The 25560-nt window shown below is 40.3% G+C and overlaps 1 protein-coding gene and 1 long non-coding RNA gene across 4 annotated transcripts in view; one reads left to right on the top strand and one right to left on the bottom strand.

Moving 5' to 3' along the window:
* Nucleotides 1–2330: 2330 nt before the first annotated feature.
* Nucleotides 2331–25560, bottom strand: part of LOC124279523 (kelch-like protein 28) — a 36992-nt gene continuing 13762 nt past the window's right edge. For all 3 annotated transcript variants that reach the window (XM_046715346.1, XM_046715348.1, XM_046715347.1), the window contains one exon: nt 2331–4547. In XM_046715346.1, the coding sequence (XP_046571302.1) occupies nt 2637–4547 (1911 nt within the window). In that variant the 3' untranslated portion in view covers nt 2331–2636. The remainder of the gene's footprint in view (nt 4548–25560) is intronic.
* LOC124279524 lies at nt 6289–21912 on the top strand. The gene is made up of 3 exons (XR_006899401.1): nt 6289–6300; nt 9515–9516; nt 21736–21912. It is a non-coding gene; the product is annotated as an uncharacterized LOC124279524 (long non-coding RNA).

Raw genomic sequence — 25560 nt, forward strand, 5'->3', positions numbered from 1 at the left:
ATGATCATGACATACACATGCAAAGCCAGGTATTGGACGCAAAAAGGCACTATGGTTCAACTGTTTCACTAGCAGTCACAAAATGCCACGGCTCAGTGAACAGCAGAGGGAACAAGCTATCGGGATGCTGTTGGTGGGAACATCACAAAATGAGGTCACCCACCACTTCGGAGTGAGCCAATCCACCATCAACAGACTCCAAAATCGTCATCAGCAAACTGATAATGTCCGTGACTGTCCCTTACCAGGACAAACTCCGGTCACGACGGCACGTCCAGACCGGCACATCCGACGAGTTCACCAAAGAAACCGCTTTCAGACAGCAGCAAACTCACCTCGAAAGACCGTAGGACGTAAAGGACGCCACATCAGTGCCATGACAGTCATTTGACGTCTGCAGGCTGTGGCACTAAGGGGCCATATCGGGAAACGTCATTACGCAACGTCATCGAGTCAACAGACTCCTGTTTGCACAGCAAAATAGCCTCCAACCACCATGAATCTCCAACCAGTGGGTGTTTTTCAATGGGTCCAGGTTCTGTGTGTCATTTGCAGATGGCAGACAACGCGTCTACAGGCAGTAACATGAACATGAGCTTGGTCGCCGGATTCATCAATGTCAACGTCAACGTAAGCCAAACAACGTCGCTGAGTTGACCCTGGGATTACAACAGGAGTGGCAGAACATCCCCCAAGCACCTGTTCGACGTTTGTGCGAATCCATGCCATGTCGACTCTGTGCATGTGTACAGGCTCAGGGAGATCACACTCCCTACTGACGGACGTAAGGGGGTCTGTGTGTGACGCTTGACGTGTCAGTCATATTGGCAGAACTCTTGCAATCATTTTTTATGAAAATGAAGCACAATGAAATTCTCAACATAACTGTAGAACAATTTCCATCCAAGTATTATTGTTTGTTAAGTTTTCCTCATTTGAATTTGGTTTTGCGTTTTCAATGTGTGTCAGTATATCTACCAATTTTTGTTGAAAAATATCGAACGGTCTTGGAGTAAATGCTCCGGAAACAAAATGATTACGGACGGACACGGACGAGGCGATGACTACATCCCCCCGCATTACATGCCGGGGGGATTAAAATGAAGTTGGTCAACTGGTAGTCTATACTTAACACTTTGTGTACCCCTTCAACAAGAATAAATGGCCTGGCTCTCAACGCTGAAAGGTATGAATACACAAAGAAGCGAGAATTTGGAAAATTTCTAATATCATATCTAAGGACAGTTATCATCCATCTTAACCCATCATCACCCATTTGTACAAATTAGATTGAATGTAAACAAGAAAACAAAGTCATCAATATCCCCCGCAATGGCAAATTACTCTTCATGATTATGTCTACGAGTTATGATTATGTCAAATATTTAGGTGTGTATATAGAAAAGTGGAAGGAGAGTATTGAAAGGTTTTAAAAGTTCTGCTCCAGAAAGGAGCACTATCACCAATTTCAGTCTAAGTCAAACTTGTTGCCATGGAAAAGCCAAAAATATTTTATTCAGAATTCCAAAACTACCAAAAGGCACCAGTACACCACCAGACCAATCTATGTGCCAAGTTTGGTGAAGAAATAGTGAACGGTTTTAGAGTTCAGCCCCGGAAAAGAGCACAACCACCAATTTCAGGCTAAGTCAAACTTGTTGCCATGGAAACGCCAAAAATGTTTTATTCAGAATTCCAAAACTATCAAAAGGCACCAGTACACCACCAGATCTATCTATGTGCCAAGTTTGGTGAAGAAATATTGAACGGTTTTAGAGTTCTGCTCCGGAAAAGACAAATGTGCACGGAGACCATTTTAATACCCCCTGTAAAACGCGTTGTGGGGGATAATAAAAGCTCTAACTCAAACTACATGTTTCATTATTTGGTGGTCATATATTGCACAACCCAAATCAAGTAACCTTATAATATTGTGTATCATATTTCATTTTAATTTTATACTATTATACTGTGAAAAATACATTTATAACCACCAGTATAAATGCTCGCATGGTTAGAATCTTGCCTGTGCCTTTAGGATAAAAGAGGCTAATTTATGTGTTGGCAGCACAATCACATCTCCAACTGGAAGAATTTAGATACTGTTATAATATTGTATTATTCTGTGACAGTAGTCAAATATTTGTGAAATATTTGAATATTTGATGGACATATGAACAAGGAACACGTGGACCAAAATAAAGGCTGTAAGCATTTGTTAAAATGCATTTCCAGTCCAGTATTTTCTTTTGTTGAAAACTGAAAGAAATACAAGGTAGTTAATGCCAACAACAGTTTCACTCAGCAAATCACTGTACTTAATAAAAAAATATGGTGAACACAATTTTATTGTTTTGCAGCTGAAACAGGAAGTACAAATATCCAAGTTTCAAATAATAGGGAGTGTTACAAAATTGTCAACCCAAATATTTCAAGTGGCTTAAAATATTTAATACTTAAGTCATTCATAGGTGCTTCTGCAGTCTCATTCAGAACAAATTTAATATAAAAGGAATCATAGGGTATAAAAAGTTTTTCAAGCAAATATAGCTTGATGGCAAGACAGCCAATAAATAATGCAGAAATACAAAATAATAACGCATGGAACCATGGAACCAGACTTCCATTTCTTTCATTTATGTATCCACTTCAGGTCGGAAGACTTGTGATAATTTTCTTGTGTGGAGTTTGGCTGAAACACATGCATAGCTGCGGATGTCACACAAGTCGGATTCAATTTGTTGCCACTCATTTCTACACATGTCCAGTTTACACACAACATTGTAACGATATATGCGAAAAGGAGATCTTTGGTATTCCGTTGTACCACAAGCATAGAGAGCTCCATTTACCTGCATTAAGGACACATTGTACATTTCCTCTGGCAGATCTGGTCCTTGTCTCCATTTATTTTCTGGAATGTTGTATATTTCTACTGACTTCAATGCTTCTCTGTTTATTGTAAGAGTCAGATGGGAGTATATTTGACCTCCTGCTACAAAAATGTCATCATCGACTACATGTGCTCCAAAGTTAAACCTTGGAGTTGGCATGCCTGCAAGTGAAGTCCAGTCAAAGCGTCTTGGGTCAAATTTCATTACCACATTGTGAGCTCCTACACCAGTTCTTCCGCCCAACAAGAAGATTTCACCTCTGTATGCAACAGCACACAAATCTACTAGAGTTGTTGGCATCATTCCAACATAGTTCCATCTATTTTTCACAATATCATAACATTCCACTATTTCAGTTGGGTGTTGGTTGACTGTAAGCCCACCAAAACTATAAATCTTTCCATCAAGATATACAAGAGAAAAGTTTGATTTCGGAAACAGCATTGGTGCTTTGGCAATCCATTTGTTATGGTCATTATCATACTGATAGAAGTCTTTTCTTACTGATTCTTCATCATCAAAATCATCAAAGGAGTCATCTGAAGGTGTTTCTCCATAGTTTTCATGATAAATGTAATTGCCACCAGCAGCATAGTTGATATTGTCTTCTGTCACACAAACAGCTGGATCTTCAACACAGTAATAACCACTGCGATCATCCGTCTCTGGGAATGTTTCCATCAGGAATGCTTCACGAGTTAATGGATTGTAGCAGTTAATTGATGGTTTACTTTGATCAATACCACCAATAAAGAGAATGCAGTGTTCTGGTTGAATCATTCCTGATCTCAGGCACAACCCAAAGTTGTATTCACCATCATATGTTTCGGGACATTGTTCAAAGTCTTTGAGGTCATCCAACAGTTCTGCACATTTTTTTGACTGTTTTACCAATATATTTGCGGCAATGTTTTCTTGGATATATTTCACTGTAAGAAGCCCTAACCTGACTAAGGGCAGCATGTCTCCAAGGTACTCTTTTCTACTTTCTATTTCATGATAGATCCACAATATTAGAGCTTCATAAACAATTTCTTCCTTCTCTACATTCAGTTCATCGGATGATATGATTTCTGAGACTTTTTCATGAGACAGTGAAAGGAATTCTTCAGTTTTATATACATCACAGAAATTCTTCTCAATAAACTCTCTGGCCTTTACTCTAAGCTCCTCACAGCTATGAATGTGGGCAAAGTAGTATATTCCAACACAGTTATTCACATCTAATTGAAGTTCCATAAATTTGGCACATGCTTTTTGTACAGGCAAAATTTGAAACAGAGATGCAGTGGCAAGAAGATTTTGTGCATTTCCACGTGTAATTTCAAGATTTCCAGTATATGCATAGTTGATGATTTGTGACACAGACTTTGGGTCAACTTCATGAAGAAGTATCTGTCTTTGTCGGCTTTCAGTCAAGTTGGTAGTGAACATGGCTTTGAAATAAGGGCTTGTTGCAGCAAGAACATTTCTGTGAGCTGGGATGCGTGCATCTTGAACACATATTACTACATCAATAAGCTGTCTGTCATCAAACATACTTTTCATCTCTTCAAGGACAGAACCATGATGAGCATCATTTTCATAACTCATAGATTCCATTGTGTCTTTCAGTGAAACCTGCAGCCAAGTTGTGATTCTTTTTTTACATTTCTGAAACAAAGATAAAAACATTGATGTACTATTAGCCAATTTGTTGCCTTTGCCAAGAGAATTTTTTTTTGCTGAGAAATATGTCCAGTTTGGACAATGACACAGCTTCTAGTTATTATCATATCTCTATGTGTTCCTGTGGTCATGGGGTGCCTTGGAAATTTACTTGATTCCATATTCACCTCAGCATTATCTCAGCATTGGTCTTACAATTTTATGTGTATAAGAATCTTGACACTCCATGTTTACCTCATGTTTGAATACATGATGCCTTTAAGAAAGGTAAAAATGTAACAATTTTTTATTTTATTATTGCACAGATTCCAGTATGTTTTGAGGCTGACTCCCATCTCAGCCCCACAACATTGGAAAGAAGCACCTAATCGCAAGAACACGAAACCCACCCCATTCTGCCACCATAAGCAGAAGATCATCAGAAGATGACAAATACCCCTCTATTAGTACCTATTTGTTTCAGAATTTCAGACCAGAGTCAAACCTGTTGCAGTGGAAATGGGAAATAGCGAAAGGTACCAACAAACAATCTACATGTGTGCAAAGTTTCATGAAAGAATACCAATTACATTTAGAGATATGGTACAGATAAACTGAATACAAATGGATACACAAACAAGTTGATGACTGGTTCACTGGGTATTACATACCTGGATGATAAAAATATTGTTGAGCATAGAAATGAACAGTATTGGGATAAACATCATCATATCAAGACAACCAAATTCGGTTGGTGTATCGATGGAATGGATACCAAACTGCCACATTAAGACCCAGGACAATTTCTGGGCTAAGACCATTGGCAGAACCATCTCCAACTGGTTGAGGGAACAGCAGCACAATCATGCTTACTTCTAACTGTCTGCCACGCCAGGGTCAGATGACAACATAAATCTAGGTTTCATCTCAACAGGTCTGATAGTAGGGCAGAGTCTACCAGGGAATGTTTTAGCATCAATTTTGGGGCAGAATTTAATGAATTGTTACTGGCAATTTGAATGGCATACACTACCTGGACAACATTGGTTCTACCCTATGCACAAATGCAGGGGCATAACGTGAGGATGCAGCAAATGCATGCCAAGATATTGCACATGTTGCAACAGAACATTTGAGGCAGCAAAAACACTACTGTACTGCCAGGGTCAACAGTTTCTTCATCTGTGCTGGTGTGTGGTCCTGTGCGCAGAGCTCAGGTCACGAAATCAGTTGAAGTTAAGCAACGTCGAACTCAGACAGTCCTTGTATGAATGACTGTGTTTGGCAGCTTGACTCCTGAGAGCGTCTAGGACTTCAGTCCTGCCCCACAACGAAGCACATGTGACACATGTGGTCTCACCTTAGGCAAGTGAGTTTGTTCAAAAGTGCCTCTGTTCACCCAGCAGAAAATGGGTACCCAGTCATGTGACTATTACCTTCTTGCTCCTTACAGGCAGCTTGGGTTATCCGGGGTAATAATAGTCAGATTCTGATTACAGCGTCCAGTGAACAACTAGTCAGAAATAAATGCATTATTATTATTATCTCTCATCTATATAACATGTTTTCAATGCACACTCACTGCCTCACCTTTATCCTGACCTGTGGTCACACACATTGTTGACACTATTACATCACCTGTTTACTAGGGCATCTCCTGTTACAATAAACAACATTAGAGGTCATCCTCATTGATTAGGATATTTATATGATTATTTTAACTCTTGACATGACTTATTACCAAATTTGAAAAAAATCTGTAGATTCACATTGTACCCTTGTGGGGAAATCGAATCAGGGTCTTCAGTGTACACTCTAACCACTAGACTCCCAAATCTCTACACACATTTGAACGATATCAACAATGATAACTACTGATTGATAAATCTTATGAATCCTCTGCCTGTATGACATCACTGCCACCGAACTCCAGAGGGAAACAGGTGGCTTCTGGCAAACTAGTGGAGTAGCTGACAACAGTAAATCTTATGGATTCCTCCTAAGAATCATTGAAACTTTGTGCACAAAAACAGATACATAGTCTCTTCTTTACATGAACAATAATATTTGATATTTGTGCTGTAAATCTCTTAAGAAACCACTAATTATCTCTCAAATAATAATCAGTGTGACATCATTTCTGGTTCATCATAATTCACTTTCTCTCAAATAACATGACATCTCTGGCTCTGACGTCACTTCCAGTTATTTTTTCCTTCCAATGGTCAATTCTGCCACTTTTGCATCTTAAAATACTGGGGATGTTAACCTTCCTGGAAGGGAAAGTAAATACCAAGAAATACATTACATTGTTTTGTAACAGAGACGCCGTAGTGAGGGACTGATCTATGTAGCTGGGCTGTTCCACACCCCCTTTACACAGGACGGCAACCATTCTGCCATGGTGGCAGCGACTATATTGTACATGTTCAAAACAAACGCAGAGCGGTCGCACAGGAGTTTGGTTGCACAAAGGATGCTTGAACAAGGCTGAAAGGAGGCAGAAGCATCACCGTGGTCGCAGAATGAACGTACAGCGGTCGATGAAAGGACGCCATGTAATAGCTCTGTCAACCGGGATGATGCCGCTGCCTTCTTTGTGCCATTCTTATGCGTTCTTTGCGCAACTAATAGCATGTGTTGAGCAATCACTGTGCCTTCATTCGGCGACAGTGGCATCCCTTGAGCGACTACCTATTCAGACTACCTATAAACAGGCCTGGTGCTGCTGATTTTTCACTGCCGTCTCACCATGCCGCCAAAGAAGTACTCAACTTGACGAAGGGCCAAAACCCACAAAGGTGCCTCTAAAACTACTCAAAAACAAATATCAACAGGAAAATGTTTCTGCTGATCATAATGATGAACAGGCTACAGCTTCAGAAGAGCTGCCCTCTAATATTGGTCATGGAATTGTACATGAATCAAACACTGATTCAGAGATATCTCAAACTGTTCCCAGGAATAAAAGGAAAAATAGAGAAAAGATTGCAACAATTTCACCATTGAAGAAGAGGAGAGCATAGGTGAATGGCTTAGAGAGCGAAATCCCGAAATGTATGATAAAGGATGGCCCAATATAACAATAAACATAAAGGAATCCCTGTGGAAGATGAAATCTGATGTGATGGTTTCGCTTTGCCTGCTTGAATACAACTGAGGACAGAATGACATAACCACTCAGGAGATACAGGATGCTGAACAGTTGCCACAGATCGCTGAAAGAATGCACAAGTAATGCCAAAGATTGCTGAAAGAATGCTCAAGGGTCGTGGAGAAGGCAGAATGAACGCCGTTGGTTGAGTATGGTCGTACAGGGGAGGCAGATGGAAGGCAAAAGGAAAGCAGAAGTGTCACCCAAAGGAGCACAGGTTGCTCGAAGATCGCCCTGAAAATGCCAGAAATGAGTAGTATGGTTGTACAAGGAAGGCAGAAGGATCGCTGGAGCAGTTACACAGAAACATGTTTTTCTTGAAGTTTGGCGACCATTGAGCGTCCTTGTCATTTTCAGAAGGCAGAACAGTCGCAGCTCAGTGTAAAGGGGGGCCTAATTTATGGCTCAGTGATAGTGTGTTATTATGTTTCTTTGACTGCAAGTTCATCTCATTACAGTACCTGGGACACGCACTAGCCAATGTTATCAACATATCTATCAGCACCTAATCAGCTTGTTTTTCTACTGGTTTTACTACTTAATCAATCCTGCTTATTGGCTTGATGGGCCATCCTAATTGTTGTTCTTAATTCCCTCCTGGCCTCAACCAATTATGTACTACTTGCTATTGTATTACATGCAATTCTTAATGCCAATCAAACATGGAAATGATGCTTGGCCATAGGGGAGCAATCACAATCTGTCATCTCTATCTTCCTGTCCAGACAAAACCATGAAGGCAATGCATAGGCACACAGGCCAGTCCAATCCATAGATAGCACATCTACCCGAAGGGCCATTGGATATGGAACTGTACTGACATAAAACAGAAGGAGTTCTGGGTTTGGGGCATCTCATCATGATGCCATCCAGTTGAAAACTTCTGAGTTCAGTGACCATCACATCATCATTACTGGCGAGAAAGGCTATCTGTTAAGATATCTAGTCTCCCAGGGAAATGTCTCACTTCCATTTGGTTGATAATTTTGATGGAGTCTGCCAAGGAAAACAATTCTGAAGTCTCCATCATAAGTGAACTAGGTTCCAGTATCCTGACACTGTTGTGTTGTCTGTGACAAGTAGATTCCTCCAGTTCTTGAAAGTGTAAGAGACTGCTCTCATCTTGAGACAGTTGATGTGGAGGTTCTTCACAGATCTCTTCTGTAGACCCTGAAACTTGAGACTGTCCATATCAGCTCCCCTACAAATATTTGATACAATTGTTAATAGTTGATGTTTGGATTAGAGGAATGCCTTTCATGATGTGATCTCTGTGATTCCTCAAAAGAGCATTCTGTATCAGATCTAATGGTATCTGTATGAGGGTATCCAAAGTTTATGAACATTGATCCATTTCTAGATAGGATGTAGTGTCAAGCTCCCTTTGAAAGTCATGTCTTGTAGTGATGTGAGGCTCCCCAAAAAAAGATATCCGAAAAAAAGAGGCATCATCTTAGCTTTGATAAAACAAACCTCTGGAGGGCTAAGACTTCCCAAATGATGTTGGAATCTTTCCCCAATATCAGCTATGTCTTGAGTCAGGATGGTCTCTGATTTCATTGGAGCTATGAGGATCTTTTTACATTGTAAATGGAATCTGTTTTGATGTGATGCGAACAATGATAAATTACTTTGTGGACAAACTAGCTGTAGATTAACTAAGTTGATAAGTGTGTACTAGAAAAGGAACAATTACATGTATTGTTAGTAATTGTTAGTAAACTTACCTCTGGATTATTGTAGCCTTATTCCTGTGGATACACAGATTACATACAGACAATCAAAAGAAATTTTAACACTAAGTCATAGCTATTCCTAGTGGTATACCTAGTCTACCCCTGAGTTATCTCCCTTGATCCTGATGTCACTGTATTGTTCTTCTAGAACCCTTCATAATTTTTCTAAAAAAACACACATCTATGACATCTTCTCAGGATAAATTCGCGGGGAGGACACAGGGTGGAAACTCACTACCCATAATCCAGAAGTAAGTTTACTAACAATTACTAACAATACATGTAATTGTTCCTAATTATAACATAAACATTCCCTCTGGATTATGGTAGCCTGAATCCCAAGTAAGGAAGGAGGGTTACCCTTGGAAGATACTACCCTCTATACCACTAGCTGAGAGTTGATTACTCAACCTCCTAAGAATAACTATGACTTAGTCAGAGATAAAAAATTATCTCCAGATTTGTCAGTAGCAGTGAGGGAATACATTCCCAGAGATGGAGAGTCTTCTAACTTCCTGCAGTTATGGTTGATATGAGAGATATCATGATAATCCTAATCCGTAATAGTAGGGATTATATAATTCCTGACACCATAAATCTGGATTACGATAGATTCCTATGAATATATTGATTCTATCCCAATCCCGAATTATGTCATTAAACCTTATATCCCTAAATTATGACGTCACTTCCGGTAATTATGACGTCACTTCCTGTTTGATGACGTCACTTCCGGTCTAATGACCGCACTTCCGGACCCTAGAAACAATCTCTATGATATAATAATAAATAACTTAGATTCTACTTTATGACATCACTTCAGGTTCTATGACGTCACTTCCGGATCTAAGACGTCACTTCCCGGTTAACTGTGATGAGACTATAAATGTACCTAACTCAAACCTTAAGGTAACCACCTTGAGCTAGTAAATCATGTTTTAACCTGAAGCCATCAACCATAGCTCAGGAGTTAGAAACTCTGTCCATACTGTGGTCGGTTAGTTGATACACCTAGATGTACCATGTCAACTTGTCTTGCTACATGCTGTTACTTGACCAGTATCCATCATCCCTCCGAGTCGTCCCTCAGATAGTCTTTGGCACCATCTCCAACTGCGTCATCCTTCCTGAAGATGCCAAGGGGCAGTCAGGCTGAGGCGAGGTGCTGAGCCGCTACTAAAGGTCCTAATGAATGTAAGCCTTCAATAGTGGGAGCAACATCCCAGAGGAAAAAAATGGATAAAGGTATTAGGAGATTTTCATTGACAACTAGACACAACTTGTTCTAACGGAACTGACGACCAAGCCGCTAAGGATGAAGCTAGAGCTCTAATTTCATGGGGGGAGAATTTAAGATCAATTAAGTCTTGATTCAGATCCCTATAAGCAAAAGATATAGTCTTTCTGAGCCATGAAGATATGGTATTCTTGGATATCTCAGAGTCCACATTTGTCTTACATGAAATAAACAGTCTGTCATGATTACGTCTAAACGTCGAAGTACGCTGAATGTACCAGCGTAAGGCACGTATGGGACACAAAAGTCTAGTCCTATCCGATCTAGAGGTAGAGGTAGGAAGCTGAGGTATACGGTATATCCTATGTCCCAACGGACCACAAGCAGAAGTCTGATTCTTGGCAATGAATTCCAGCACAGTTCTAAAATTATCTGTTTATATCTTTCCTAAAAAGTGATGGATTCAAAGTCTATCGCATGTAATTCCCGAAACTCTGGAAGCCGTTGCAAATGCCAAGAGAAATGCCGTCTTAAATGCCAGATACTTTAGAGAAACGTCCTGCATAGGCTCATAAGATTTCTGAAGAGATTTTAGTACTTACATTAAATCCCACTTAGGAAATATCGTTGGAGACGATATATCCTTAATCTGAAAGGATCTGATTATTTTGTGAAGCAATATATCTGAGCTCACAGATAAACCTTGAAAATCCATGACTGAAGCAATAGCCGATCGATATCCCTCAATAGAATTATGCTTCAAATGTTTCTGTTCCCTTAGGAACAAGATAAAATCCGCTATCACTGGAATGGTGACAGGCAAATCAAAGATTCCACATTCTCGTCTCCACTGGATGAATCGTCGCCACTTAGCGTCGTACAAGGCAGCTGTGGAAGGTCTAACAGATTCTGAAATAGCTCTGGTAACCCAACCGTAAATTCCTGTTTTCTGAGTGAGCTTGAGATAGCTTCCATACGTGTAGCACAAGTTGACGTAGAGGTTTGTCCACCAATAGCTGCAGTGGAGTGGGAAACCAAGGTCTGGCAGGCCACGCTGGGTGCCACTAGATAAACAAGACAGCTGTGTTGTTGAATTTTTAACAGAACCTCTGGGATTAGTTTCAATAGAGGAAATGCATAGGCTATCATCCCCTCCCACGATATGGATAGGGCGTCGACTGCCCATGCAAATGGGTCCGGTACTGGGCTCACAAAAGTTGGAATCCGAAAGTTCCTGGAAGTCGCAAACAGACCTATGTTTGGAATTTCCCACGTCTGTCCTATCAAATGGAATGTCTCTTCCTTGGGAGTCCATTCAGTTGAGATCACCCTGTCCTGTCGAGATATTCTTCCGACCTGGAATGTGGCGCGCCCTGATTAAACAATTTATAGTGTCAACTGTTTGATACAGATCCTGAGTGATCCTGAGGAACTGTTGAGATTTGGTACCTCCCTGTTTGTTGATGTAAGCCACTACTGTAGAATTGTCCGACACTAACATGAGATTCTTCCCGTACAAGTGATTCCCCCAGCAACGGATCGCTTTTAACAGTGCTAACATTTCCCGACAGTTTCACCTCTGACGGATTCCACACTCCTAGAGTCTGCCAAATGTCCATGTGTGCACCCCAACCCGTGTTCAACGCATCCGCATAAAGCGTCAGATCCGGTAAACGAGGACGTAATGAAACTCCTGGCAACACATTCACATTCACAGTCCACCATAATATCTCCCTTCACACTCTGTCTGGAAAAGGTATGAGATGTTCCAAGTCCTCCATCCGACACTGGTTGAGCCATATCTGCGGGATGCAACTGGCCTCTGTAACATGTTGGTTATCTTGGTTGATCTTCGCAACCAACAATCCTGACGAGTGTAAATACGGCATGCTCTTGAATCTAAGATTTGTCCCCAGAAACTTGATCCTCGTGGAAGGGACCAGTTCTGACTTGGTAGGATTAACTATTAGACCCTGATGCATAAACACGTGAATGACAAAGTTGGTTTGCTTCATGAGAACCACAGTCACCACATTCCTTGCCAAGAAATCGTCCAGATAACCGTGTATCGCAATCCTTCGTTGATGGAGAAAAGCTAGAATCGGGGAGATTAATTTCGTGAACAGCCACGGCGCTAGTGATATTCCGAACGGCAGCACCCTGAACTGAAACCTGCGACCCTTCATCGCAAATCAGAGATATTTGCAAGATCTCGGATGAATAGGGATATGAAGATACGCATCCTTTAGATCTTTCCTTAAAGCTTGGAATCCTGACAAATCAAGGTACGTAGGTTTGCAATTGATTCCATCCTGAACTTTGGAGGTTTCCTCAAAAATAGCTTGTTCAACACTTTAAGGTTTATTATCATGCGCATTTCATCCGAATCTTTCTTGGAGACTAGGAATACCGGTGAATAAAATCCGCATGTCTGATCCCCTGGAGGAAGTTCTATGATTGTCAGTTTCTCCAGTAACTGGTCTATTGCTAAGTTTGCTCCTGCTAAACGTTGAAGAACAAACCGATGACCCTCTGGAAAGCAAGTCACTGGAGGCTGCTTGTGCCAAGGAAGAATAAACCTCCTGCTCACGACAGACAGGACCCACTTGTCTGATGTTATTAGTTTCCAATTGTCCAAGTATTGGGCCAACCTGCCCCCTACTGGAGATTGTGTCACCGGACATACAAAGTCCAAATTCAATATCATGTCGAGGAATGTTTCTGATTCGTAAGGAGGAGAGTGATGAACAGTGAGACTTGAGTCAATATTTCTTGGAAGTTGATCTTGATCCACGAAAAGATCTACCTCCCCTACCTCTACCCCTAGATGAGGATGAGCCTCTAGTAAAAGCCACATTTGTTGAACGCGCTCTTGAATCCGAGGCACGTCCAAATGCAGACCTCTGAAAATTCTGACTATGCCGTGATGAAGATTGAGCAGAGTGAGACGTAACACTGGATCCCCTTCTAGATCTAGAGTCAGCCCTTCCTTTATTTTGGAATAAAAGAGCCGACGCCAACCGTTGATTCAAGTTCCTCGACGTCAAAGCATCTCTAGCCTCAATAGCCTGTTGACATTGTCCATTAAAGGTGCTATCCGATTCCAGGGCTGATGAAACAGAAAATCCCTTGAAAAATCCGTTAAATTCCTCACTGAATCTAGCCGCTGTATCCGCTCAATAGCTGTAAGTCGGCCCAATATATTCACCTGAGACACCATCGCATCGGCTAAGGACTGATACACTACATCCAGAAATAAATGCGCTGAGGCCACCTCTTGAGCTGTCATGGAAATCAAAGTGTCTTTCTTAACTCACGTATAATCTTGAAACACAGGTGGGAGCAAGGCACGAATGCCCGCAGAAAACCAGTTTGAATAAGACAGGGTATCAATTGCCGAGCGGGCTGCCGTATCCAATTCCCTACAGTCCTTGAAAGTACAGACCTCTGCATAGTAACGAGAGCCTCTAGCATCCTGTAACTGTTTAAAGTCCTTGTCTAAACTTGGTTGATTGGCTGGGATAACACGATCATGGATGGAATAAATGGGTTTATGAGAAACCCTAGGCAAAGAACTCAAGTTCGTAGCCTTGGAGAGGCCTAAGTTGTAATTCTCCAACACTTTCTTAAGCGATGATGAATGTGGTAACGACAGCCTGGGCATCCGTTCCAGGGGAAGACAACCTGATAATCCGAGTTCCACGGGAATACCTATCTCCTGCTCATCCGACGGAGGTGGTAGAGTATTAGGATAAAGTCTGTGCAAAAGTCCCAGCTTTTCCTTAAGTGACCAGCCCGGCATAAAATTCTTTGCTGACATGTCCATAGGTTGTACCGTCAACAACCCTTCTCTCATGGAAAACTCCGGTTGTGAAAAAGGATAAACTGATAAATCCTCCCGATCCGTCACATCAGACACTAACAGGATTAAAGGCGGATTGTTTGTGTCAAATTAACCTTGCAGGTCCATAGGTGTGTCCTCTGAACTGCTAGGTCCGTGCAAATCAGACTGCTGGGTTGATACACCGTTATCGACCCAGTGGTCTGGCTAAAGCCAGGGCGGGAATCACGTGCCGTCTGGACAGAGTCAGACCCATGAAACGCTTGCAGCCCGGTCTCCCCGTGGGAGAAGGTAGCAGGCTGTATGCGACAGGGAGCAGCCACAGATGACTGGCTGCCGGGGACAAAGGACATGGAGTGTGTAGCCTGAGCCACGGTCACCCGGACACGAAGCCGTCTGGGCCGACTCCATCCCTGTCGCTTGAAGCCCTAGGCTTCTCCCCCTGAGGGGACCGGCCTCCTACGTATGCCAGGGCATGGTAACCGGCTTTCCCGGTCATAGCACCCCTGGTTTCCGTAGGAAGTGACTTTGGCCCCCGGTTCTTGCCATCGACCACCAAGTCACTGCGGCTATCTGCCGTCTTGCCGGATAAAACAGATTCTTCCAGATGTTTAGACAGGTGATTAAATTTTTCGTCATTCCTTATCTCCATATCCCATACAGATTTACCCATGGCCGCCTGGATATCGGACTTAAATCCCGCCAAACTTCTGAGAACGAAGAAATATCCAACTGGGGAGAGGATTTAGATTTTGATCTAAAAGGAGACTTCGGTTCAGATTTAATAGATAAGGGCGGAGATCCCTGAACTTTCTTTGACTTAGAACATTCTGATGACGATGAATGTTTCTTCAGACATTTCCTGACACAATAAGCATCGATCCGAAATTGAGCAAGGTAAGCCTTTATAACAGGAAGCACACAGAGAGTGGGGATCAACATCCGCCATGAATTTCTGACATTGGAGACATTTGCTCTGCGCCATACTTGTCAATCAAAAAGGGCGGGAAAACTTCAAACCCTAAATACGTTGAAAATATAAATGCAAAACAGCAATGCGACTGAATATTCAATGGAATGTGATTTGTAACTGACCTGTATATGAAGAATTGAAGTATTGATTTGAAATGAAATTTCACTCAATTCTCTGCAAGTCATGCGTGTGGACCATACAGAAAAATTATGAAGGGTTCTAGGAGAACAATACAGTGATGTCAGGATCAAGGGAGACTCAGGGGTAAGCCATTAAAAACGCAATTGGTATTTGTTGTCCTGAAACTTACAAAAGTTCTATTGAAGATTTTTTCCTGCGATACAGAGGATGTAGGGATAAAAGGCTGTTATTCTGGCCCATTTCGAGTTCGAGTCCCGGAGCATTCCTCTCACATGAACTTTGATACTTAAAACTGAACCTTTGACATTTCTCGTAAACACAACCACATTCATGAAACACGTTGTGCACATGCATTACCTGCACCCAGGCCCTGTAAAAGCACAAGGAATTGTGGAACTCAATCACTTTGAGAAAATGCCACACTTGACACAAGACAAAAGGAATCAGGTTATCGGTATGGTCAGCCAAGGTGCTTCAGATGTGATGATTGCCAGGCACTTTAATGTGCATCCATCCACTGTAAGTCGACTCAGACAACGTTTTCGGGCTACCGGAAGTGTTGCTGATCGTCCGCGACCTGGTGCACCACCTGTGATAACAGCTCGACAAAACCGCAATATCCGAGTTTCACACTTGCGAAATCGGTTCCAAACAGCTGATGATTAGGCAAGGAGGACAATTGGGACAAGTCAACGTCATTTCAGCGCCCAAAAGGTGCAAGGACGCCTTGCTGCCTTCAACATCCGGTGTCGTCACCCGTACCGTGGTCCAACCTTATTGCATCGCCACAGACTTGCCAGACAGCGATGGGCAGCAAATGGGGCCAATCTTGGCAACAGGACATGGCCAGATGTCATTTTTTCAGATGAATCCAGGTTTAACTTATCCTTTGCAGATGGACGTCAACAGATTTATCGACGTAAAGGAGAAAGACTTGCGCCAAACTGTGTCCTTGAACATGATCGTTTTGGAGGGGGTGGTGTCATGATCAGACCACAGACCATCAGAGGCTGCAGACCATCCAACAGCTGTTCCTGAGAAATGTGTGTCTTTCAATGCCCCAAAGACTGCGAGCATGTCTTGCAGCGCACGGTGGACACACACGATATTGACTGCAAGTGACCCCTCCTTTGTTTGATGTCGTTGTTGCGTCACTGATGTTGTTGTTGACTGGACATTTTCAGATGAAATTATTCACAGATGTTCACTTAAAACATATCTGCCAGTTAGGTTTATATATGTTGAAATTAGTGTGAGTAAAGAAAGTATGAATGTCAAATTGCAATTTTTAATGGGGTACTAGTATTACGAAGGAAAATGAAAGACAAATAGATGTGACAATTAAAGCAATGGACATACAGTGGAAGCTGTCAAAACCAGCAGCTGTCCAATCCGGCAAGTTGTCAACACCGGCACAAAATCTCAGTCCTGTCCATGGCTAGTACATGTATCATCATTTAAAAGCTCTGCAATCCGGCAGCTGTCAATTATGGATCTCGGCATGAAATGAGCCGCCTGAATATGTGTTTATATAGTAATCAGCGCTGTCTAATATGGCGCATGGCGAAGAGTCGGCTGGATGTGTATTGTCACCAATTAATCCTTCGCTGAAACTACATGGTTGCCAACAGAGATAGTTTAATCTTAGTTCAGTATGGGTAAACTTGTACATGTAATTAGTGAAAATTGTCACTCATTAGGGATGTTAAATAAGTGAATATGAGCAGAAATCTTTGTCTTTTATTGTCAGTGTGTGCAGTAATTGAGATAACCATGTGATACAGCAATGTATATGAGAGTGACAAAACTGGTTCAGTTCTAGTCGTAGGTAACCGTTTCAGCTCTACAATCCGGCACTCTGTCTAAACCGGATTATTTCTTCAGTCCCAACGAGTGCCGGTTTAGAGAGCTTCCACTGTATATCATTCATTAATAGTTGGAACACCAAAGGATATCGTTACGAAATTTACACAGCTAAGGCAGTAACATTTACAACACACATAATACACTTCTACAGGCCCACATAATGGGATACAAGTTGGGGACCGACTGTCTATTGGGGAAATGGTAGCTGATGACAACCAACTTCCGGCTGAGCATGGACTGGGCTTGCCCCCTTTGATTCTGGGAGAATGAGAATCAGCATTGATAGATCACTAAACTTCGTTGTTGGCAACTTAGCCGAGGGTCAGAACGAAAATGTGGAGAGGAAGGTCAATGCCATGATTAAGGAGGGATTGAAGTTAAGTCACATTAAAGTCACATCTGCGGTTAGCAAAAGAATCCCAGTATCGTCGCTATCCCTGGTGATTGCTACATGTAGAAGTGACACAGACAAGAAGAACATAATGAAGGCAAAGTAAAAACTCAAAGAATCGCGAGTTTACTAAGACATTGACATTATCTCCAGAAGAGAGGGCAAATGTGGCCAACTTCTGTACGTTAGTATCAGAGGAATGACCTCATCACAGTAACTGTGAGATTCCCCTGAATGTAAACAAGATCTGTCTTACCACTGTATAAAATGCCTGCCCACACCATAACACTAAGCCCCGCCAAATCTGTCGACTTCCTGAACACAGTTTGCAGGAAAAATGTTCATGACATCATCTATACGTGATCTTCCGTCTGGACGTCTCAGTAGAAACTGTGACTCGTCACTAAAAATGACAGTTCTCCATCTCTGCATAGGCCATGGCCGATGGTTGACACACCATTGCTGTTGTAGCTGACGATGTTGTTGTGTGAGGATGACTCCTCGTGCTGGTCTTCTGGGATGAATACTGCCGTCATGTAGACAATTCCTAACTGTCTGGTCTGAGATCCTCTGAAGCCCAGGCAATGAGGTTGTGGTAGAGGATGCCGTAAGGATTCTGTCACATAAGTGCCGTAAACGGATGAATCTGTCTTGGGCAGGCATGGTGATGTGTGGTCTTCCGGAGTGCGCTCAATCCCGTGTGGTCCCATGCTGTTGAAAATGATGCCACAGTCTTCCTATTGTGTTCTGGGACACCAGCCCTGTTTCTACCTTCATACAACTAAGACAGGGATATACAGGTTATATACGCTTTGATAAACACAAATCTCTAAATATATTGTCAACAATCACAACATTGCCTTTGTTTACTTATCCGCTGCTCAAATTCAGTTGAAGCAATTATATGAATGTATGTGGTGACTGTTTTTTAATGAAAAAAAAGAATAGTAAAGAAATACAGAAAAATATTTCCCATGTCTGCTACATTGTCCACCTTTTTGATATAATTTGGGAATCTGGAATTTAAGAAATCATTCTTATCCTACTTTGTTTTAATGAACTGCCAGTATTTTGGGATATTAATGTAAGAAAGAAAGAAAGAAAGAGAGAGAGAGAGAGACAGAGAGAGAGGAGACAGAGAGACTGCCTAGTTCTGGTTTAAATTAATACTAATCTGATATATCAATTATTGAATATTTGATTGGATTAAATTATTCATATCTTGATTAGATTATAATTTTGTTTTATCAGCTAATTACTTCCTGAAGGACACTATGGTGCCCCTAACACATTATTATTAAAAAATATCTTACTATCATTTCCAGTGAATTAACACTTTTATTTCACTCTGTCCAATTTCAGTAACTTCTTTTCATTCTAACATTGTGATATTTCGATCAACCCTAAAAGAAATCAGAACGCGGTCAGATTTGCTGTCATGTCTCTCTTGCCTGTGTCATTTCAGCATTGGTATCAAATTTCTGAAAATGAATTCAACTCAATAAGCAGTTCCCTTATCTGAAGTTTTTAATTTATCATTAAAGCTGATATCTGGACAGAAGCATCTGTTGTTCCTATACACACAAAAAGCAGTATAAATGAATGCTCTAACTACCAACCAGTAGCACTAACATTAGTAACAAGTTGTGTAGCAAAGATTTTCGCAAAATGCATCTTTAAACATGTATTTAATTCATTTAATTACTTTAGGGATAATAAAATACTCACAAACTTACAATCCGGTTTTATGCGAGGCATTTAACGGTAAATCAATTAAAGTTACTGTATGACTATATAACGGGCGCATTAGATAGCGGTAAGAAAATTAGACCTGTATATTGTGATGTAGGTAAGTCCTTTGACAAGGTTTGGCATAAAGGTATTATACAGTACAACCAGAAATTATTGAGAATTTAAAGATTGTAAATTTTTGATTTTTTTCACTCAATTCTCACATATTAAATGTGAATATTAGCAGAACATAACTCCAGATTCAAAGACAGGTGAACAGTTAGTATTTTGTCAAGTCACCATGGGCAGCAATGCAGACTTCAATGTGGCAGGGCATACTACTGATCAAAGAAGTTATAAAGTCGTGGTCCACGCTGTCCCAATATCGGACCACCTCTTCTTTCATTTCAGCAATATTTGTCAGATGTTTCTTATTGACACTTTCCTTCACAAGTCCCCAAACATTTTCTATTGGATTTAGGTCAGGGCTATAGCTTGGCCAATCTAATAATGTCATATTTTGGGTCCGAAACCAGACCTGTGAATGCTTTGAACGATGTTTTGGGTCGTTGTCCTGCTGGAAAATCAAAAATTTCCATAGAACAAGTGAGCAGATGGAAGTAAATGTCCCTCGAGAATATCTGTGTACCGCTCACTGTTCATATTCCCTTCAAATACACAGAGGGGCGTTGCCCCTAACACATTATTATTAAAAAATATCTTACTATCATTTCCAGTGAATAAACACTTTTATTTCACTCTGTCCAATTTCAGTAACTTCTTTTCATTCTAACATTGTGATATTTCGATCAACCCTAAAAGAAATCAGAACGCGGTCAGATTTGCTGTCATGTCTCTCTTGCCTGTGTCATTTCAGCATTGGTATCAACCCACATGTTAAATTTCGTACTGTACTTTGGGCGCTGATACAAAGGTTTTTCAGTTTGTTTGGTCCAGAATTTCAGTGTATTAGGAAACAGCCACACAGAACTTTCATCTGAGAAAATCGCATTGTTAAAAAATTTATGCTGTAAGCACCAGTTCAACTTTCGCTCCTTTTGTTCAGGTTTCATGATCGGTGATGGAATTCCTCGACTTTTCTGCCAACCCATTGCATGCAGCTCAGTTCTAATTGTCTCCTTACAGACAGCCACAGTTCCTATATCAATCATGTCCGGCCTTAAGATTTCTAAACTCCTTCGTTTGTTTTTAGAAACAAGAATACCAAGCCGCCTCCTGTCACCGACAGTCAATTTTCTGGGCCTACCTGCACCTCCCTGGTGCTCAATGCCATATCCATTTGCAATATTTTTCAAAACACAATAAACAGTGGACAAAGGGATGCCTGTTCTACGTGAAATCACTTTAGCTGATCTGATGTCCTTGTTATAATACTCTAAAATCAACTTCCTCTTCTCTAAATTATCCATACTGTCGTCTGCTAGCAAGTAAAAAAAGGGGGATAACTCTTCACAAACTAATGAAAAAGGATTACCGGAGTTATCTTTCTTGAATGAAAACAAGCACTTGATAGCTGGTCAAGGTTGTTTAAACTAGAAATCCAATTAAACATATTCCTAAAATTCTCAATAATTTCGGGTCATACTATACATAAGCCAAGAGGTAACTTGTTAAAATGGTTTGAGAGTTATCTATCTTAGCTGGGGTTCCCCAAGGCTCTGTCTTAGGACCTTTATTGTAAATAGTATATATCAACGACATCGTTGAAGGAATTAACAGTAATATTTGTCTCTTCGCAGGTGACACATCACTTTTTATTACCCATACAGGTGGGGAAATCCTGTGTAATATCTTTTTGACATTTGCACACTGTGCAATTTAGTGATTCTTGATGTTGATTGGTAAATTGTATATTTTTACATTTTCATTGGATGCCGGTACTACTTTCACACCACTATGTTCATTCATATTTTTTGTAATCGATTCATTGATCGTGCTGTAATTGCACTGATTCGAGATTTTGAAATAAAACAAAAAAAACATACAGGATTTCGATTTTGATGCGTATTTAATGCTTATTTCATACTTCAGTAATGATATGGCGTTGATTACTTAACAACACGTTTCGTAATAAAAAATTCTCTAATCGTATCTTGTAAACAGGCTACCCAGTTAACTGCAATCAACGTCAATGACTTGGTCAAGGTGGACGGATACATTACTAGACGGGTAACGAGAATAATACAACCACTAAATTCCTTTTTGCTAGAATGTGATAAAGTCACAAAGTATAGACTGAAAATGTTGCCGGAAATGATAGTGATACCGAGCATCACGCCACAAGTCCCCACTTACCAGAGAGTGTCATAAATGACTTACTGCTAGATGATTTTGGACATGCACGCACGCACACACATCCCAATTGAAAACAAAACTTTTGACAGGTTTGTTCCAGTTTTTGACCATGACATTGAAAACTTTTTGGTTGCGAATGAATACTGTTGTCGACTCGGACTCGGACTAAATTTAGAGTAATCGTTCCTGACATGGACACTTACGCGAGCCAAAACAATGTCACAGTCCCTTTCAGCAAAATGTTGACAAACATTCATAATTGTGTATCGTCTTCATGAAAAAAAGGTTCAGCATTCCTACGTTTTATTGTTCCCTTGCAGATTTTCAATGTTTCATAAGTTAACGTTAAAAAAATTTGACAGGTTTTTGCTGTTTTGTATCCATGAACAGTCACCCACCTTCTGACACGAGTAGGCTAGATCGACACATTTTCGATCTACGACTAAATATTGAATATGTGATTATAATTGTTGAAAATAAACTTAAACTTTACAAGGGGGAGTGGTTAATAAAATCGCCATCAAATGAATTTTGAAACTGTTTAATTGCGTTATTTTTCATACCGTTTTCTACAGTACTGCATTGTGGTTCGAATGCGATTCCATTAAGCTTGAGCAGTTTGGTGTCATCTGCACATTAATACAGATCAGCTGATTTAGTTGAAAACACTTACATAAGAAGATGTGGCTTTGAGTTAACAAATACTGGTTTCTTGGTTTAATTACAGAATGAGTAATAAATAGAATAACCCACGAGGTACAAGTGATTATGAGAAATACATCCTTCATGAAATTAATGTTCAACTCACTCGCTAAAGCTCAGGACAGTGAGCATTAATTTCACTTGAGACATATTTCCCATAATCACTCGTACCTCGTGGGTTATTTTCTAAATCTTATAATGATATACGTAAAATTTCTGATTGGGCTGACAAATGGTAAGTTACATTTAATCCTAATAAACAGATTCAATACAATTTTCTCGTTAAGTACAGCGTAGGCCAAAGCCACATTTAAAGGTAAGTGCTGAAATGTTATGCCATTATGAGGCCTTTGTTTGCCGAGCTAAACAGGCCAGAGTTACCGCCCTTTGATTATGACGTAATTGGTGCCACTTGATTTTAGACTGGTCTCCTGTTTTGTCACAGATCAAAAGATAATAATACTGAAATTAATCATGTGAAAAAAGTTTGTGAAAATACAAAAGAAGCACAAGAACTGAAAATTTAAGCCGCATGACAGATTGATCGTGTGTATTTTCATTCATAACCTCACCTCAATGAAAATACCAAATATGTATAACAATGTTGACGTATTTATGACATCACTATCGGGAAGCGATTTTCTCAAAATGGCGTGTTCACTGATATAAGTACGTCAGATTTTTTAAAGGAAACTTTCGTTGTTTCAAGCAACGTATATGCATAATTAATGTGACGTGTAAGTAGTCTGAAACATTCTGACAATCTGCTGGTTATTTTCTTTTTGTTTTCATTGTGACCAAGGGAAATAGTCAGAAATGAGGAGAAATACCATCATCGGTGTGCGTGAGTTTGCGTCAGTCATGGCATCCTGCTTTTAGAAACTATAATATGTTGTGAGGGATCTAGGAAACTATTGGAATACTCCTATCTTATTTAACTATTGCTTGCTATGATCTTTCCCATGCCTGGTCTAAAACAAATGAGCAAAGGTATGCAACAAAAGTAGGCGAACTGATACACAATTCAAACAAGTGGTCCATTCCCAAAGCGGCATCTGATATATTTCATTAAATATCACTGAAACACTTACTTCTGGTGACAAAGACCATTTGTCTATAGTTTGAATTGTATGAGGAATTCAGGGATTCGCGTAAGGAAGATGGTGTTGAATTATACAATTGATTTTATGGGCGAAACAAAACCCACATACCTGTGACATGATTTTATAAACACTCTGTTATATGGCTGAAAATTCACTTTGACGTTAACTGTGTTTGCATATTTTCCAAAACATTCTGAGCGATTATCGGTTCATCGATAATATTTCAGAATGAGCATTGGTGATTTGATCAAAGAACAATGAAAATACCGCTGATCACAAGTGATACATTTTTTTCTTTCTTTTAAATTCAATTCTTGCAGTAAAATTTGACATTTAAATAACGATATACTATAAATTGCACAAAACACAGTGAATGGTGATTTCGTAATGTGTCAAAACTGGCCAGATTTACGATGCATGTAATTTTCAGTATAATCTGCCTTACAATGAGCTGATGATATCATTGAAAAACGAATTTCAAACAGAATTAAAAACTCCCAATTGCATTTATCTTGGTGATGTATTTCGATATGGTATCGATATCAAAGTGAAGGTGGAAGAGGAGGGACATGTATCGTACGATTTATGTAGGAATTAAGTAACACACATAGAATGCCGGAGTAGCAAGCCATTTCTTTCCCGGTCAAAACATTCCCCTGGGAGAATCTGGCCTAGGCCAAACTTTCCACAGGGAAGTTTTGACCTAGGATAAAGGTTTCCCGGGTAAAGTTTGGGCTAGGCAAAAGTTTCCCACCTGTTTAAACTAGGATATTTTGTTCTGATTCTGGCCTAGCTAGGCCACTTCTTCCCCACCCTTGTTCTTATATCAAAAGGGGGAGATTCTGGCCTTGCTAGGTTACTTCTTCCCCACTCTTGTTCTTAAACTGACAGTAGTTTTGACTTAAATTTTGGTACACATTTTTGCTAAATAGTCAATTCTTGCCTCTGACCTGGGTGTAGTGATTTGAATGCATACATGTTCAAACAGCATATATCTTTAAATCCATCCTGCTCCTGTCGCCATTCCTATGAAGACACATTGCATTAGTTCTTCACCTGTCCAAATCATGTCACCATAAGATGCAAACATTCAATCGCACATTTGATGGGTAAATAAGATGCAATATACACGGGTTGCTTGCTCTCTTATTATGCTGTTTATTATCTAATATTTGTAGCATTTATGTATAAATGTAATGGAACATCATTTACATAAGCTTGATTACTAATCCATAATCACTTTTGGTGAATGAAATAGGTTTCAGATATCCATGGGCCAAGTATACACCTTGTCAAACCTTATCTTTTGAATTTAGAATAATGCACATAGTGGAATGATAGATGATACAGCATTTGATATAGATATTGTGTTGGGTTGTTGTTGAGAGAGGGAAGAAGGGAAAGACAGTTAGGCCAAAGTTTCCCCGTGGAATGTTTGGCCAGGAGGAAAGTTTGGCCTGTTACACCGGCACATTCACCGATGGCAAGCTATATGTTTTAGTTTTTGTGAAAGAACATACTGTTTGAAAGACGACAGACTCAGGTTGAATGTTATACAATTTGGTTATGTGGTAACACTTTTTTTACAATGTATACGTTTTTTCAAACTGCAATGACACTACAGTGTGGAACTGACCACATAGCCAACTGACAGCCAGGCAACAGGTGGATTAAAACAGTAGCCTGCGCATCGAGACACAAGAACCATACCTATACCTGCACCACGTGAAATGGTTCTAATAAGGTCTAACAACGTCATTCGTTTATCAGTTGTGCACCGGAAAAGTGCAAGACAAAATGATTAATTTTCATGTAAATTTGCCCTTTA

The sequence above is a fragment of the Haliotis rubra genome, unplaced genomic scaffold (assembly GCF_003918875.1).
Source record: "Haliotis rubra isolate DU_JTF1 unplaced genomic scaffold, ASM391887v1 Scf251, whole genome shotgun sequence".
Lineage (NCBI taxonomy): Eukaryota > Metazoa > Mollusca > Gastropoda > Lepetellida > Haliotidae > Haliotis > Haliotis rubra.